The sequence below is a fragment of the Mustela nigripes genome, chromosome 4, assembly GCF_022355385.1.
Source record: "Mustela nigripes isolate SB6536 chromosome 4, MUSNIG.SB6536, whole genome shotgun sequence".
Taxonomy (NCBI): Eukaryota; Metazoa; Chordata; class Mammalia; order Carnivora; family Mustelidae; genus Mustela; species Mustela nigripes.
This window is the reverse complement of record NC_081560.1, coordinates 85480543-85498086: the sequence shown is the minus strand read 5'-3', so window position 1 is coordinate 85498086 and position 17544 is coordinate 85480543. Positions and strand designations below refer to the sequence as shown.

The window sequence follows — 17544 nt, the reverse complement described above, 5'->3', positions numbered from 1 at the left end:
TTCATGTTTTCATTTTCTTATAAATACTCAATAGTGGAATTACGGGGTTGTGTGATATTTCTGTTTTTAATTTTTTAAACATCTTCCATACTGTTTTCCGCAGTGGCTGCCCCAGTTGACATCACCACCAACAGCATTTATTTGTCATCTTCATTTTAACCATTCTGACAGGTGTAAGGGGATACCTCGTTGTGGTTTGATTTGCATTTCGCTGATCATTATGTTGAGCATCTTTTCATGGGTCTGTTGGGATCTGTTTGTCTTTGGAAAAACATCCATTCAGGCCCTCTCCTCATTTAATTGGATTATTTGTTTCCCTGGTATTGAGTTGTAGAAGTACTTTATATTTTGGATGTTAACCCTTTATCAGGTATATTATTTGGAAATATCTTTCTTTTCCCATTCAGTAGGTTGCCTTTTCATTGTGTTCATGGTTTCCTTCACTTTTTATTTTGGTTTAGTCCCAATAGTTTATTTTTGCTTTTCTTTCCCCTGAGGAGATACATCTAGAAAAATGTTGCTAAGGCAGATACCCAAGAGATGACTGCCTATGTTTTGTTCTAGGAGTTATATCTCACATTTAGACCTTCATTCCATTTTGAATTTATTTTTGTGTATAGTATAAGAAGGTCTGGTTTCATTCTTTTGCATGTAGCTGTCCAGTATTCCCAACACCATATGTTGAAGAGACTTTTGTTCCCCCATTTTAGATTTTTGCCTCCTTTGTCATAGACCTGGGCCATGTAAGTGTGGGTTTGTTTCTGGGCTCTGTATTCTGTTCTGTTGATCTGTGTATCTGTTTTAGTGCCAGTACCTCACTGTTTTGATTACTATAGCTTTGTAGTAGATCTTGAAATCCGGGATTGTATTACCAGCTTTGTCCTTTCTCAAGACTGCCGTTGCTACTTGAGGTCTTTGGTGGGCCCATATAAATTTTAGGATGATTTTAGTTTTGTGAAAAATATTATTGGTATTTTGATAGGGATTGCGTTGATGCTGCGGATAGTACAGAAATTGGTTCTTCTGATTCATGAGCACAGAATATGTTTCCCTTTGTGTCATCTTCAGTTTCTTTTATCAGTGTTTTATTAGTTTTCAGAGTTCAGGTTTTTCACCTCTTTGGCTAAATATATTCCTAGGTTTTTTATTCTCTTTGTTGCAATTGTAAATGGGATTGTTTTCTTAATTTCTTTTTCTGCTGTGTTGTTAATGACATAGAAACACAACAGATTGCTGTATATCAAGTTTGTATCCTGTAACTCTTCCTTTATTAGTTGTAATAGTTTTTTGATGGAGTCTAGGTTTTTCTATATATAGTATCATGTCCTCTGCAAATAGTGGAAGTTTTACTTCTTCATTACCTATTTGGATGCCTTTTCATTTTCTTCTTTGATTGCTGTGGCTAGGACTTGCAGTACTGTGTTGAATAAAAGTGGTGAGAGTGAGTGGCCTTCCTTGTCTTGCTCCTGAACTTAGAGGAAAAGCTCTGTTTTTCATCATTGAGTATAACGTTAGCTCTGGGTTCATCAGATTGGGCCCTATTATAGTCTTGATGTGTGTTCCCTCTAATCCAGGTTTGTTGAGAGTTTTTAATCATGATTGGGTATTGAATTTTGTCAAATGCTTTTTCTACATCTATTGAAATGATCATATGATTTTTATCCTTCATTTTGTTGATGTGGTATGTCATGTTGATTGATTTGAGGATATTGAAGCATCCTTGGACCCCAGGTATAAATCCCACTTGATAATGCTGAATAATCCTTTTAATGTATTGTTGAATGTATTTTGCTAATATTTTGTTGAGGATTTTTGTGTTTATTTTCATCAGGGTTATTGGCCTGTGGTTTTCTTTTTTTATAGTATCTTTTTTTGGTGTCAGGGTAATGCTGGCATAATAGAACAGACTTGGAAACTTTCCTTTCTCTTGTGTTTTTGCAGTAGTGTGAGTAAAATTGGGGCACCTAGGTGGCTTAGTCAGTTAAGCGGCTACCTTTCACTTAGATCATGACCTCATGGTCCTGGGATTGAACCCTATTTTGGGCTCTCTGCTCAGTCAGCAGTGAGTCTACTTCTCTGTCTCCCTCTGTGATATCTCTCTTGCTTTTTTTCTCTCAAGTAAATAAATAAAATCTTAAAAAAAAAATAGATGTTAACTCTTTCTTAAATGTTTGGTAGAATTCATGTGTGAGTCCATGTGGTCTTGGACTTTTGTTTATTGGGAATTTTTTGATTACCTGTTCAATTTTGTTACCAGTAATTGGTCTGTTCGGATTTTCTATTGTTCCTAATTAAGTTTTAGATTATATGTTTCTAGGAATTTGTCCATTTCTTCTAGGTTATCCAATTTAGTGGCATATAGTTTTTTGTAGTAGTCCCTGTATAATCCTTTTATTTCCATATTCTTCCTTCTCTCTTTTGTGTCTCACTTATTTGTGTTCTCTTTGTCTTGATGATTCTGGCTGAAGGTTTGTCAGTTTTGTTTTTCAAAGAACTGCCTCTTGGTTTTCATTGATCTTTTCTATTTCTTTTTTTTTTTTTAAACCCTTTTTATTTTTTAAAAGATTTTATTTATTTATTTGACAGAGAGAGAGAGGTCACAAGCAGGCAGAGAGGCAGGCAGAGATGTGGGGCTCAATCCCAGGACCCTGAGATCATGACCTGAGCCGAAGGCAGAGGCTTAACCCACAGAGCCATGCAGGCGCCCCGGTCTTTTCTATTTCTTTTGTCTTTATTTCCCTTATTTACACTCTGATCTTTATTATTTCCTCCCCTCTACTAGCTTGGGTTTTGTTTGTTCTTTTAGGTATAAGGTTAGATTGTTTGAGATTTGTCTTGTTTCTTGAGATAGTCCCCTATTGCTATAAATGTCCTTATTAAAACTGTTTCCTCTGTGTCCCAAAGATTTTGGGCTGTTGTATTCATTTTCTTTGGTCACATGTATTTTATTGAATTTCTCTTTGATTTCTTCATGGACCCATTGGCTGTTCAGTAGCGTGTTGTTTATCCTCCATGTGTTTATGTTTTATCCAGTATTTTTTTCTTGGTTTGATTTCTAATTTCATATTGTCATGGTTTGAAAAGATGCATAATATCATTTCTATCTTCTTAAACATATGAAGACTTGTTTTGTGGCCTAACATGTGATCTGTTGTGGACAATGTTCCATGTACCCTTGAAAAGAATGCGTATTGTTTTGGGATGGAATGTTCTGTGTAGCTCTCTCTTTAAGTCTATCTGGTCTAATGTGCCATTCAGAGACACTGTTTCCTTATTGATTTTCTTTTTTTTTTTTTAAGATTTTATTTATTTATTTGAGACAGAGAGAGAGAGATCACAAGTAGGCTGAGAAGCAGGCAAAGAGGGGTAGCAGGCTCCCTGCCGAGCAGAGAGCCCAATTTGGGGCTCGATCCCAGGACTCTGGGATCATGACCTGAGCTGAAGGCAGAGGCTTAACCCCCTGAGCAACCCAGGTGCCCCTCCTTATTGATTTTTTTCTGGAACATCTATTTATTCATGTAAATGGAATGTTAAAGTCCCCTACTATTAGGGTATTACTGTCAATTTCTCTCATTATGTCTGTAAATATTTGTGTTATGTATTTAGATGCTCCAGTGTTGGGTACGCAGGTATCTGCGATTGACTTCGTAATTATTATGTGATGCCTGTCGTTGTTACTACAGTCTTTCTTTTAAATTCTGTTTTGTCTGATATAAATATTGCTACTCCGACTTTTTCTGCCCCACATTCATGTGTATGGGATGTCTGTTTCCATCCTTTCACTTTCAGTCTGTTACTGTCTTACGTCTGAAGTGAGTCTCTTGTAGGCCCCGTAGAGATGGGACTTGTTTTTTTATCCATTCTGTCACCCTATGTCTTTTGATTGAAACATTTAGACCATTTACATATAAAGTAATTATTGGTTGGTGAATATACTTATTGTCATTTTATTCTTTGCTTTCTGGTTGTTTTTGTAGTTGTTTCTTCTCATGTTCTCTTGTGGCTGGTCTTCTGCAGTGTTATGTGTGCCTTTCTTTCTCTTTACTTTTTGTATGGGTTTTGGGTTTGTGGTTGACAGGAGGGTCATATATAATATCCTAAGTCTAGAGTAGTCTCTATTCAGTGACGGTCACGTAAGTTAGAACTTGTTCTAGAAGAACTTTCTTTTTACCCCACGCTATGTTTTGTGTTTACGTTGTCCTATTTTACGTCGTCTTTTTTTTTTTTTTTTTTTTTAAAGATTTTATTTATTTGTCAGAGAGAGCGAGTGAGAGCGAGCACAGGCAGACAGAGTGGAAGGCAGAGTCAGAGGGAGAAGCAGGCTCCCTGCGGAGCCAGGAGCCCGACGTGGGACTCGATCCCAGGACGCTGGGATCATGACCTGAGCCGAAGGCAGCTGCTTAACCAACTGAGCCACCCAGGCATCCCCTATTTTACGTCGTCTTATCCATTGTTTCCTTACATCTGATTGAGGCCTCTTCTCTTCCATTTAAAGAAGCCCTTTTAACATTTAGGTGATGGACTACCTTAACTTTTTTTGTCTGGGAAACTCTTTTTTTCTCCCTTTGCATTCTAAATGATAACCTCATGGATAGAGTATTTTGGGTTGTAAGTTTTTTCCTTTTAGTTCTTTGAGTATGCCATGTCACTCCCTTCTGACCTGCGGAGTTTTTGCTGTGAAATCAGCTGATAGCCTTATGAGGTTTATCTTTTATGTAAATTTTCATTTTTGTCTTGCTGTTTTAGCAATTCTTCATCTTTACCTTTGACATTTTAATCATGTGTTCTGTGAACCTCCTTGGGTTCATCTTTTTTGGGATTTGCTGTGCCTCCTGAACTTGGATGTCTGTTTTCTTCCCAAGGTTAGGGAGGTTTTCAGCCATTATTTCTTCAAATAAGTTCTCTTTCTCTTCTGGAACCCCTCATAGGGGAATGTTTCCTTGATGTTGTCCATGTGATACCTGAACCTATCCTCATTTTTAAAAATTCTTTTATTTTGCTTTTCAACTTGTGTGCTTTCCATTGCCTTGTCTTCCAGATTATTGATGTGTTTTTCTACATCTGCTAATTTTCCCTCGATTTCCTCTAGTGTATTTTTAATTTCGTTTGTTGTTCTTTAACTTGGATTGCTTTCAGTTTTATGTTTTCTGTTTGTTGCCGTGCTCAGTGAGTCCCTGCACTCTTCTCCCCAGTTCAGTGGACACCCCTACCGTCATTATTTGGAGTCTTTCTTGGGCATGTTGCTTATCTCTGTTTCATTTAGATCTTTTTCTGTATTTCATTGTTCTGTTCCTTTCTTTTCCTTTCCTTTTTCCTTCTTTCCTTCCATTCACATTCTGACAGATTTCCTCAATCTATTTGTTTCATTTTAAATTTTTAAGATTTTATTTACTGAGAAAGAGCACAAGCAGAGAGGAGGGGCAGGAGAAGGAAAAACAGACTCACTGAACCCAGTTCAGGGCTCGATCCCAGGACCCAGAGATTATGACCTGAGCCAAAGGTGGATGCTTAACTGACTGAGCCACCCAGGTGCCCTGTTTGTTTCTTTTTTTCTTTTTTAAAAATTTTTATTTATTTGCCCGAGAGAGAATAGGCAGAGAGGCAGGCAGAGGAGGAAGCAGACTCCCTGCGGAGCAGAGAGCCCAGTATGGGGCTTGATTCCAGGACTCTGGGATCATGACCTGAGCCAAAGGCAGAGGCTTTAACCCACTGAGCCACCCGGGTGCCCCTAATTTTTTTTTTTTTAAGATTTTATTTATTTGTTTGACAGAGAGACAGCAAGAGAGGCAACACGAGCAGGGGGTGTGGCAGAGGGAGAAACAGTTTTCCTGTGGATCAGGAAGCCCAGTGTGGGACTTGATCCCAGGGCTCTGCGATCATGACTTGAGCCCAAGGCAGACACTTAACAACTGAGCAACCCAGGTGCCCTGTTTGTTTCATTTTTAAATACTTAAGTATGTGTCTCAGAGTTTTAAGGGGTGGATGAAAATGTCACAATCTGAAATTTTTTTTAAAAGATTATTTATTTGTTTATTCTTTGTATTTTCCTGTATTTTGCAGATATTTTATGAAGGGTATTTTCTTTTATAATCAAGGAGAAGTTTAAAAATATTAAGCCATTTCAATGGATCTGGTACTTCTAATACAGATAGCATGGCAAAAATATAAAACATTAGCATTAAAATTAATTACATTGGAGGTATTTGGTAATAAGCACAGTCTCTATTCACTGTTAACATGATATTGTCAAAATAAATATGAAAAGTCTTTATTTAAATCTGAATTACAAAGTATAGCTGTGAGTATCCTCAGTAAAAATATGCTTTCAGGTGGAAGAAAAGGCTTAACTCAAGTCTTTTAATGTGATTTTTTTTTTAAGAAAATGATTTTAGCAGATTTACATCAAATCTTTCTCTTCTGTCTCCTGTACATATATACTCTAAAAATAATAAGTATATTAATAGGAATATGGGTTTCATTGTTTTAAGTTTTGCCATGGAGAGAATTATGGTTTAATGAAAAGTAGGGACTTTAGAGCCAGGAAGGCCTTGATTCCACTCCTGATTGAGCATGCATTTGCTGTGTGACCCCAGCAAGTTTCTTAGTGACCCTCCCCCTTGGTCTGGGTATCTATAAAATGGCAGTGACATCTGATTCACAGAGTTAGATGACAGAACCCACTTCCAGTGTCTGGCAAAGAACAGTCGTTGAATGCACGGTAGGATTTTTCCAGTTCCCCAAGAAACGTAAACATTAACTAGTGTCCGCATTAACTATGGGCCCAGGGATTTTCCCGTTTGCGGCTTTAAAAAGAGGAAGGCCAGCCAAGAAAAGTCCTGACCTGTAAAGAAAAATGTCAAGTGAGTACTTGGTTTTTTCAAGTAAACAAGAATTTCTCTATCCCTAATCTACATGCTTTTGTAAAATTTTATTTATTTACTTTATTTATGTATTTATTTTAAAGATTTTATTTATTTATTTGACAAACAGAGATCACAAGTAGGCAGAGAGGCAGGCAGAGAGAGAGGAGGAAGCAGGCTCCCTGCCAAGCAGGGCACCCGATGCAGGGGCTGATCCCAGGACCCTGGGATCATGACCTGAGCCAAAGGCAGGGGCCTTACCCACTGAACCACCCAGGCGCCCCTAAAATTTTATTTTTTTAAATAATCTCTGCACCCACCAGGGGGCTTGAACGTACGACCCCGAGATGGAGTCGTGAGTTCCATCAAATGAGCCAGCTGGGTGCCCCTCTGCGTGCTTTTTCAGACTCTGAGGATCAAAAGGACAAAGTTATTTTGTCTTTTTTGGAATCTCAGTTATAGACTGTTTCTTTGCATTTTAGGGGACAGTGGTGCTAGAGATCAGATTCTTCAAAATAAGGTGTTCTTTTGTGATGGGCTTAGAAACAAACCGCATGCAGGAGGAAACATGAAGGTATGGTTGCTTAGTTCAGATGTGTTGTCAGTACTTGGCCTTTTAAAAATAGCTTTGTTGAGCTTTAATTCACACACTCTACAGTTGTAGTGGTTTTCAGGGCATTCAGAGCTGTGCAGCTGTTCCCACAGAGAAACCCCATGTCCTTAGTCATCAGCTCCCAAATTCTCTTGCCCTCCCCCACCCCCGCAGCCCCTGGAAAATCACCGGTCTACCTTCTGTCTCTATGGATTTGTCTCTTGTGGACATTTCCTATAGATAGGATCATACATATGTGGTCCTTGGTGACTGGCTTCTTTTTGCACTTTTACCTGTTAATCCTTTGTTTGGAGAGTAGCGGAGGCTGCCAGGAGCTCTCTGCCATGGGTTTTGTTACCTCCCACCAGTCTGCAGGTCATGGGAGACTGGGAACTTCAAGTGGCTTTTAAAATTAGAGCAAAAAGAAAGTGCAAATGTTTTCAGGGAATTTTGTTATGGATATTTTGATGCCCTTTTAACACATGATGCTGCTAAAGATTTTAAAAATGGTTTTAATAACCTAATCCAAGCTCCACCTGTTCAAAAAATATAATTTGATGAGTTTTGCCTTATTTATATACCCATGAAACGGTCACTGGAATCAGGATAAGGTACATTAGCTGCCCTCTCCAAAAGTTTCCTTGTATCCTCAGGGGAGAATAAGAGGCAGATTACTATCAGATCCTTGGACTGTTACTTGTTTTCTAGAAAAATATGTATTAAATGAGATCATACTTAGGAGTCAGTGGTACGAAGCAGTAAGTGTGAAGGCCCGCCGTGACCTTGTGTGTGTGCCATCATAGTTTTCTCCCCTGTAACTGGATGTAGTTAATAGGAGCTGTACCTCCAGTTATGGGTGTACCAGATGCAATGTTATTTATTTAATTCCCTCCCTCTCCCCTCCTCCACTGTTAAAAGGATACCACGGAACATTCGTTCTTGTTCACTAACCCTAACTACCAACTTTGAAAACCGATTGGAAAAATTTACACTCATTCATCGAACACATTTTATTGAGCAAGTGATGTGTTCGTCACTGCCCCGTGCACTGGGTGCTGTGACTGATTCCAAGTTGAGTGAGACATGAGATACGTCCTTTATACACTCAGCCAGGGTTTGGGCAGAATGTCCACGGGCTGGTGCATGAACAAAATGGCATGGAGGGTGAGTGGTTGGAGTGATTGTCCCTGTCGAGAACCCCGTGTTGGCCCCATGAAGCATACACAGTTCGATTATGGTCTCCATGGGATTAGAGAGAGGGCATTTGAATCTGAGAAGCGGGATCAGTATAGTGAGGGGCTCTCAAGCAGGCCCCGTGTAGGTGGGGCACCATCTGCAGGAGTTGGGTAAAGCACTGCTGGAAGGGAAAACGGGGGAGTCCACCGGCGGGCATCCGGCGGGGCTGAGGCGGTGAGTCGGGTTTTGGTCATCAGTAGAGTCGAGTCTGTGAAGCTGTTCTAGGCGGGGAGAGTGGTACTCTGGAAGTAGGCTGCTTTTGAGGTGGCTCTTGGGTAGGGATTGAGTTTGACAGGAAGACAGTTGAGCATTGAGGAAGACTTTAACGTGTCTGGGTAGTATTCAGGATCTTAACTAGATTAGTGACTATGAGAAAGGAAACCAGTAAAAACATCGAAGTTGGTGCCTGACTGGTCATCGGGGTGCGATTTCTTTTCCCATCTAGAATACAGTGGGCTTACAGTGTGCTACTGCTGATATGGTCCCCACAACAGCGAAGTGTAGGTACGACTGTACCCATTTTTCAGATGAGGAGACTAAGGCGTAGAGTGGCTAAGAGGCGTCTTTGTCGTCCTCCACTTCTGCTGCTCCTGCTCTTCCTCCATCATGGGCCTTTTCCCACTCACACAGTCTGTGACCGCTTGGCTCTCTTCCCTCTCTGGCCTGTCTCACTCCTGTCTCCTTTGTTTGGTCTTCATCTGTCACCGCAGCTCTTGTGACGCATGCCGGGTCATCATTTGCACTCTAAAAGTGTTTCCTCTAAACCTAAATTGGGATAAGCCTTTTTCTTTCTTTCTTTTTTTTAAAATTCATTTATTAGAGTGGGTGTATGTGCACGCACGAGTTGGGGGAGGGGTAGAGGGAGAGAATCGCAAGCAGACTCCTGGCTGAGCTCAGAGCCAGAAGCTGGGCTCGATCTCACAACCCTGAGATCACGCCCTGGGCCGAAATCAAGAATTGGACACTTAGCTGACTTGAGCCAGCCAGGCACTGCCTCCCTCCCCCGCTTTTAAGATGCTTCCTGTCCCTGGGTAGCATTCAAGGCCCTGGCTGTGTTCTTATCCTTTATAGATTGTCCCGTGCCCCTGAATGCCACATTCCTGTTAGGCTCTGGGCCTTTGCTTGGGCATTTTCTCCACCTGAAATGACTTCCTTTCCTCCGCATCATGAACTTCTCATCAGTTCTGCAGCAGCTCACACAGGTTACCGTGTCCCTGATGCCTTTGGCAACCCGGCTCTTCATTCCTTCTTCTTGGGCTGTAGCACATCTTGTCTTCTCCTTAATTATCCAATACCAGACTCTTCAAAATTGATGTGCAGCAACTTAGGAAAATAGATGTAGGAATAAAAATCAGATCGAACACAGAAGAGCACACAGACTCTTAGTGCAGGGAAGTGAAGCCGCAATTAAGAAACGTGCACCATTGTGCCAGGCAGCACCGGCAGGAGACTTACCCCTGCTTCCCAGCCCAAGCACAGAGCAGAGCAGACACTGGTAAGAGTTTCCCAGTGGCAGTCAAATGAATAAAGCCAGTTACTCTGGAGAAGAGCTTGTCCTGTTACTGAGGCTTGAAAGAAATGTTTCTGGGGTGGGTGAGAAGTGGGGAAGGAGGTTGGAGCTCTAGCGTCCCTCCAGCACGAGGACGGCCAGTTCACGCAACATCTGCCTGTAAGAGAGTTCGATCCGGCTGTAGAGCAGATCGCCAAAGCACAATTCAGAAAGCACTAATACAAGCCAGGACTGTGATCCCAAAACAGAGCCGCTTCTTGTTTTCCCTTAATCCGAGGAGAAAATGTAGGCCAACTAAAGGAATTAATGCTTCTGTTTTGTGTCTTTAGCATTTTTACATCTCTTTACCCCCCAAAAGCAATCCCTTCACAGGCAGGGACCACAATTTGCTGTGGCTTGCTGGGTGGTGGAAAGCCTTGAGGGTGAGGAATGGGGAGAGCCCTCTGTACAGGGGCCGGGTAGGGGTGGGGGTCGCTGGGGTATCAGCACCTCACTCTGCTCTGAGCTCTGTGTGCTCAGAAAGTCCGATTCTTATCTGAGCTACAAGATCTGCCAAGAAATGTCTGTGAGTTCTGTTGACCATCCAGGCTGAGCTGCTTCTGAGACCGGTGTTCACAGCAAAGGCACCGGCCACGTGAAGGGGCGATGGCAGAGTGACCACGGCTCGGCCAGCTCGGCTTCCAGCACCTATAGGAGAGAGCTTTTCAGAAGGTTAATACATTCAGCGGTGCTCAGATGGCCAATTTAATTTTCCCTTTGTCTCCAGCATTTGGGACTGAGACCTTATACTATCATGATTTTATGGAGTCAGATTCAGAAAGAAATGTGCATTTTTAAGCAATAAGCAAAAATAGCACATTTACTGAATGAGGTCAGTTCTCTCCCAAATAGCCCTTCTCTCTCTGATTTATGTCAAACTCTGTTCTTACGTACCTTTTTCTAACCCCCTCCAACAGCTGCTTTTCTTTCTCTCTCTGCATAGGAACTTGATAAAGAGCTCCCGGTGCTGAAGCCTTATTTTATCGACGAGCCCCAGGAGGCCGGCGTGCGGGAGGCCGGCCTGCGGGTCACGTGGCTGGGACACGCCACGGTGATGGTGGAAATGGACGAGCTCATCTTCCTCACTGACCCCGTCTTCAGCTCTCGCGCATCACCGTCACAACGCGTGGGTCCCAAGCGTTTCCGCCGCGCGCCCTGCACTGTGAGCGAACTGCCCCCGATAGACGCGGTCCTCATCAGCCACAACCACTACGACCATCTGGACTACAACTCCGTCCTCGCCCTGAACGAGCGCTTCGGCCCGGAGCTGCGGTGGTTCGTGCCTCTGGGCCTCCTCGACTGGATGCAGAAGTGCGGCTGCGAGAACGTGATCGAGCTGGACTGGTGGGAGGAGAACTGTGTCCCCGGCCACGATCAGGTCACCTTTGTCTTCACCCCTTCACAGCACTGGTGTAAAAGGACTCTCATGGATGACAACAAGGTTCTGTGGGGCAGCTGGTCTGTCTTGGGGCCCTGGAGTCGGTTTTTTTTCGCAGGAGACACTGGTTATTGCCCGGCTTTCAAAGAGATAGGAAAACGGTTTGGCCCCTTTGACCTCGCGGCTATTCCCATTGGCGCGTATGAACCCAGGTGTGTGGGGGCCCCCGGGGAGGCAGCCCTGCTCCATGACGGGTGGCCTGACTCTAAAGGAGTTTCGAATTCGGGATACTTTGGGGTATCGTTTGTGATTTTAACGGTGGATGTTTGTTACTGGCGGTGATTTCGGAGGTTGGTGGGTCAGATTCAGTTCTTGTCAAGTATCTCAGTCCGTCATACTGTTACGTGATGACTCAGAATCCGAGATCCTGTCGCCAGGAAAGCTGGACCGAGGGTTAAAGAATTGCTGCAGCCTAGCTGCAAGTTCAGGTACGGTTCTGACTTGGGTTAAACTGATCAGCCAGTCAGCAAAGCTAAGCCGGCTCTTGTTCGTCACGTGGGGAACTCTCTGCAACCACCTTCCGCTCCACGTCCCGCGAGCCCGTCCCCAGGCTGTAGCTCTCCTGCCCTGGGCAGAGAACAAGTGAGGAATCCGAGCAGTGAGTCCCTTGCACTGGTCCCGTGTCCCTCAGTGTGGCTGTTCCCGCTGTACCCGCTGTACCCGCCTTGCCTGCAGTCAGAGCGGTTGAAGGTCACAAGGCACTGGAGACCCAGGAGACCCGGCCCTGCCTGTGCTCTCCTTCATATTGTCCGGCTCAGGGAAAGAGAGATTTCAGAGAATGCAGCCCGATTTCAGTGAACGCTGGGTGACAGATACCAGTTAAGAGAAAATAAACACCAATAGTAGAAGACATGCCTTCTTTCCTGTGGTACAGGCACAGATACAGAATTGTATGTAGGATGGCGTTTAATTTCGGCAATCCCACAAGCAGGAGAAACACTAACTCAAAAATGAATTGTGCAAATCTGACTATTTCCATCTGATTTTGTTGTATTTAACTTTAAGCTCACTAAAACCATTTCTTCACTGTTTATTAAGGCTTTTTTCTTTTTTTTTCCCCTAGTGTCTTTAAGGCGCTAGGTACTTCTACCCTATTTTTAAAAATTACTATGAATCAGTTGTCTTTGATCTTTGGTTTTCCACCTCTTTTTAAAAAATTTTTTAAGATTTTATTTATTTGACAGACACAGTGAGAGAGGGAACACAAGCAGCGGGACTTGGAGAGAAGTCCAAGTCCCTTGGAGAGGGACTTGTAGAGGCTCCTTGCTGAGCAGGGAGCCCAATGTGGGGGTTGATCCCAGGACCCTGGGATCATGACCTGAGCGGAAGGCAGATACTTAACCGACTGAGCCACTCAGGCACCCCTCAGGGTATTCTTAATATATTAGAATACCTTATTTGTAATTCTGAAGATTTTTCCTGTGTCATAATATATAAGGATCCCATATATGTGTTGGTATATTGTGTACAGATTCACTATAAAAATCACAGAATTCCCCCTTCCTGCTTGCATTGCAGCTGTCCTGTTACTAAGTTGGGAGAGGCCAGCAGCACAGTATTTGCTCTAAGAATTAGGCTGTGTAGCTTCTGCTGCATGATCCATCTCTCTGGTCAGTACTAACAGTTTTAGAACTAAGGTTCCCAGCACAGTTTCAGTACTCTCTGAATGTACGATGATTACCCCCAGGCAGCTTTCAGTAGTATCCCTGTGGGGATCTGTCACCAGATATTCTATGCAAGCTGGTAAGAAGTTCTGTTTTGCGTTTTGTTGTTGTTTAAGTAAGCTCTATGCCCAACATGGGGCTTGAACTCATGTCCCCAAAATAGAGAGTCACATGTTCCACCGACTGAGCCAGCCAAGTGCCCCAGGATGTTGTTTTTATTTTAACTTTCACACCAAAATAAAAATTCTGAATTTATGTCAGATAGACATGAAGGGTGGAAAGGAGTATGTCCATCGCTTTGATTGGCTATAGGAGTTTAAAGAAAAAAAAATCAGTAGAAACACCAAAAGCTGTTTGCATCTTGCCTGGGATCCGAGTGTCAGGAGGCAGGACAGAACTGTGCTTCTCTGACCCGCTGTTGAGTAGAACACAGTGGCTTTGTTTTCAGCCTCCCAGGGGGCTCGGCAGCTCCCAACAGTAAATAACCACCCTTTAGCTGTTGCCAATGAACTTGTCCGTGGTGTGTTCTGTGAAACACAGAAGCACCTGTGTTGAGTCCAGGTCCATGAGTCTCGATGCAGCAGAGCTGGGAGCCGAAGGCCTGAGCTCCACACACCCAGCAGGGGTAGAGCTGGGGTCTCTGTGCAGGCCCCAGCCTCCAGGGCCCTGCCCTCCCCAGACTTTGGGCAGCCTCACACTGTCTCCACGCGCTCCCCGTAGCCCCCGGCAGGTTCTCTCCCTCTAAATCCTACACCTCACTGTTCAGTATGGTGTATGGTGTTTAAATAACATCCTTGCATAGCAACTGATTTTTTTTTTTTTTGCTCCCAGTCTTTAAATATCCTACACTAATTTTTGTTTGCTTTTTGCTTTAGCAAGCTAAAAAAACAATGGTTTCAGCAAGTTTATTCAGGTTATCCTGAATCACGCTTTTGGCTTCTAGCTCTTGACCCCTTAGTTTCTTTGATTCATACCAGGATTGCAAAGACTCTGCTTCTTTAAGAGTAGAACATACCTTCAGAATAAATGGTCAGTAAAATCAAATGCTCGTGAAATGACATCTTGGCTTGCAAAGGGGAGCTTTGCTTGAGACTTAGCAAGCGTGTGGCAATTTAAGATCTTTGCTTATTTTGTCTTCCAGCAGAAAAGTATACTTAAAAGAGATGGCTTTTGCCTTTCTCAGTCCTGTGCAGAACGTTTCAAGGCTGATTAAATGAAGCAGTAATTAGAATTGAGGGTGTATTCCAAAGGCCAGAATTAATAAATTGCTGTTTTATCAGGTGGTTTATGAAATACCAGCACGTAGACCCGGAAGAAGCTGTGAGGATTCACATTGATGTTCAGACAAGGAAATCTGTGGCAATTCACTGGGGAACTTTTGCCTTAGCAAATGAGGTGAGTCTGATCGTGGTAAACATCACTTTGGTTATGTGCTTGACCTGAGAGGGTTCCAGTGTCCGCTCCCCCTGCAGTGAGCTCAGAGGCCCGACTGGCATCACATGTGCGCAGCCCTCTCGTGTAGTAAGGGGATCGCTCACACTAGCTGGTAAAACGGTATTTATATACAGCGAGAAAATCTCCTTACATGCTGTGCTTTGGGCTTATTTCTGTCACTGAAGCATGTGTTTATAGAACCAAACCTATAGTCTTGGAAATAGAAAAATGAACCGTCATGTTCCACACCCCCCCCCGCCCCCACCTGCCACCGCCTCGAAGGGGCTTTTGTTCTAGCAGAAGGTGTAAGGGGGTGTAATTCTAAAACAGGCATGGAAAGAAGTGCTTCACTGTGGGACAAGGTGGTCTCACGAGTCATGGACTGTTAGTGATTTGGAAGGATCAGGGAGGGAGGGCTTCCTGGAAGAGGGGACATCTGAACTTCCCTGTGAGAAGGCAAGGTAGGAAGGCATTTCAAGAGGAGAAAGGGGCAGAGCATAGGATTGGAGGCAGCAAGCAAAGGAGAATGGTGAGGAAGTAGTTGAGTCAGAGTATGGATGTGACATGGAGGGCCATACGGGAAGTGAGGCTGGACAGCTTGGAACTTTTTAGGAGTACGTTTTTTATTCAGGAAGTAGTGACGGGGTGCTATGTGCCAGGTGGTGGGATAAATGGTGGTTTTATTCCTAGACTAACGCAGAAGAGCTGATTTTTTCCGTAAGGTAGGTGAGTCCTAGAACTCTGCTATTAACCAAGGTTCTGGGATCACGTAGAGGGATAGCAAAACGTTTTCTCCTTTCCTGGATTCGGGTCCTACCCTATGCAAAATTTAGAAATGGATGGTTGAACTTGGCATCTTCTCCTTTGCTTTGTGTAGCCTCTTCCTCATCCCAGGGCCGCGTTGCAGGAACCCTGTGTTTTCAGGCTGTTGAAGGAACTACCTCTGCTCTGTTTCTGGCCTGTCCACCCTCTCCAGCCCCAAGTCCAAATTCCCACCCCATGATATAGCATCCCTGAGCCAGGCGCTCTCGGGGAGCCAGTGAATGAATGACCCCAGGGCCAGGGAGAATGAATGAGAACAAGAGTGCCTGCATGTATGTGAAGGGGAAATTCGATGCTGGTTTCCTGTGGCTGTACCGTACTATTCAGTGGCTTTCTTATCCCATAGATGTAGCTCATGTGTGTAGGTCTAGGTACACGTGTCTATATATGATCTACAGAGAGACTTAGATAAAGTCCCACTATTTTATTACATCTGTTCAAAGAAAAAGATCAAGGATGACTCCTAGATTTTTAAATGAAGAGTGTGACTATCTTCCCAATTACTTTCCTGAGATGAGGAAGATGAGAAGATAGAAACCACCATCTTCAAGAGTTAGTGGTATTCAGCCTCCCAGGAATTCTTCCCGTTAAAAATCTAACCACCATCTTTATTTCTTAATGAAACCTGTAACAAATTCATTAATCTTAGCAATTCAGAATATGTTCACACTTTTTTTTCTTTTTTTAAAGATTTTATTTATTTACTTGAGAGATAGACAGTGAGAGAGAGCATGAATGAGGAGAAGGTCAGAGAGAGAAGCAGACTCCCCATGGAGCTGGGAGCCCGATGCGGGACTCGATCCCAGGACTCCAGGACCATGACCTGAGCCGAAGGCAGTCGTCCAACCAACTGAGCCACCCAGGCGTCCCAGAATATGTTCACACTTTGCATTAGATGCATAAACTGGGCAACTCTGAATTTGTTCAATTATAAAGAATTTTTGGATATTTACCCTATGGGTAAACACTTTAACGTGATTTGCATAGAGGTAGTTCTAATAGCTACTTACTGTAACAGCAGACTGAGGATGTCCTTCACCTGGCAACACTTAAAAAGTTGTATATATGGCAACATCTAGTCTGTGTCAGCAATTATGAGTGGGATTTCTACGTGATGTTTTTAAGCACTAAAACTTTTAAAAACTCACTAGTTTTGGTGGAACCTAATTTCAGGCATCACGTAAGCTAGGTTATGTCTGGGCAGGTTGATGAATGGGGCGAGTGCTGGGCACTTCCTCTGCCCCTCCACTCCTCTCATCTGCTGTCTTGCTGGATTCATACCTGCTGTTTGGCCGTGGGGCATTTTTACTTCACTTGTGGGACTAAAGTGTTTGGACAATGAGATTGCCACCAGTCACTCGGAAGGCTTCCTTGCCTTCTTCTAGGGTTACCTTCTCAATGGCCAAAACAGCCAACAATTGACCCGTGAAGAAACTCAGAAGGCAACCTCAAAGTCCACAGTAAATTAGAGCCTATTACTAAAGTGTTGAGCAAAGAAACAATTAGTGTAGGGTGATTGTGTCAGTGTGTTTTTGGCCAAGACTTGTAGAGCACTCGGGTGTGTGTGTATTGCAGGGGGGCAGGGATGGTGCAACTTAACGAAGCAAGTCATTTTTCAATGGGAAAGAATTTAATTTTTGAATCTCTTATACTAACAGTTTTATAAGGGAAATATTTAGACTTAAAGCTGTTAAAGTTACACTTTATTGGGAATATTAGCAATTTCCTCCATGATGCAGAAGCCAGTGAGGGAGGAGAAAAGATCATGTCGCTAATACGTATTAGCCAACCTGTGTGTCTTAACACCTAGTACATCACTGGCTGTCTCTTTGGGGTCACCATGTCCCCATCCCCCACCCCCAAAGCAGGGAGTGCCCTCTGACCCCATCTGTGGGCCTCATCTCTAGTGGGTCACTCCCTTGATTGGGTGTATCTTTGGTCTTAGGGCC

At 43.3% G+C, this 17544-nt stretch overlaps 1 protein-coding gene across 5 annotated transcripts in view; it reads left to right on the top strand.

Moving 5' to 3' along the window:
- The window catches only part of NAPEPLD (N-acyl phosphatidylethanolamine phospholipase D), a 52427-nt gene that overhangs the window by 29741 nt on the left and 5142 nt on the right, over window positions 1–17544 (top strand). For all 5 annotated transcript variants that reach the window (XM_059396985.1, XM_059396982.1, XM_059396984.1 and 2 more), the window contains exons 3-4: window positions 11181–11827; window positions 14620–14734. In XM_059396985.1, coding sequence (XP_059252968.1) covers window positions 11181–11827; window positions 14620–14734 — 762 coding nt within the window. The remainder of the gene's footprint in view (window positions 1–11180; window positions 11828–14619; window positions 14735–17544) is intronic.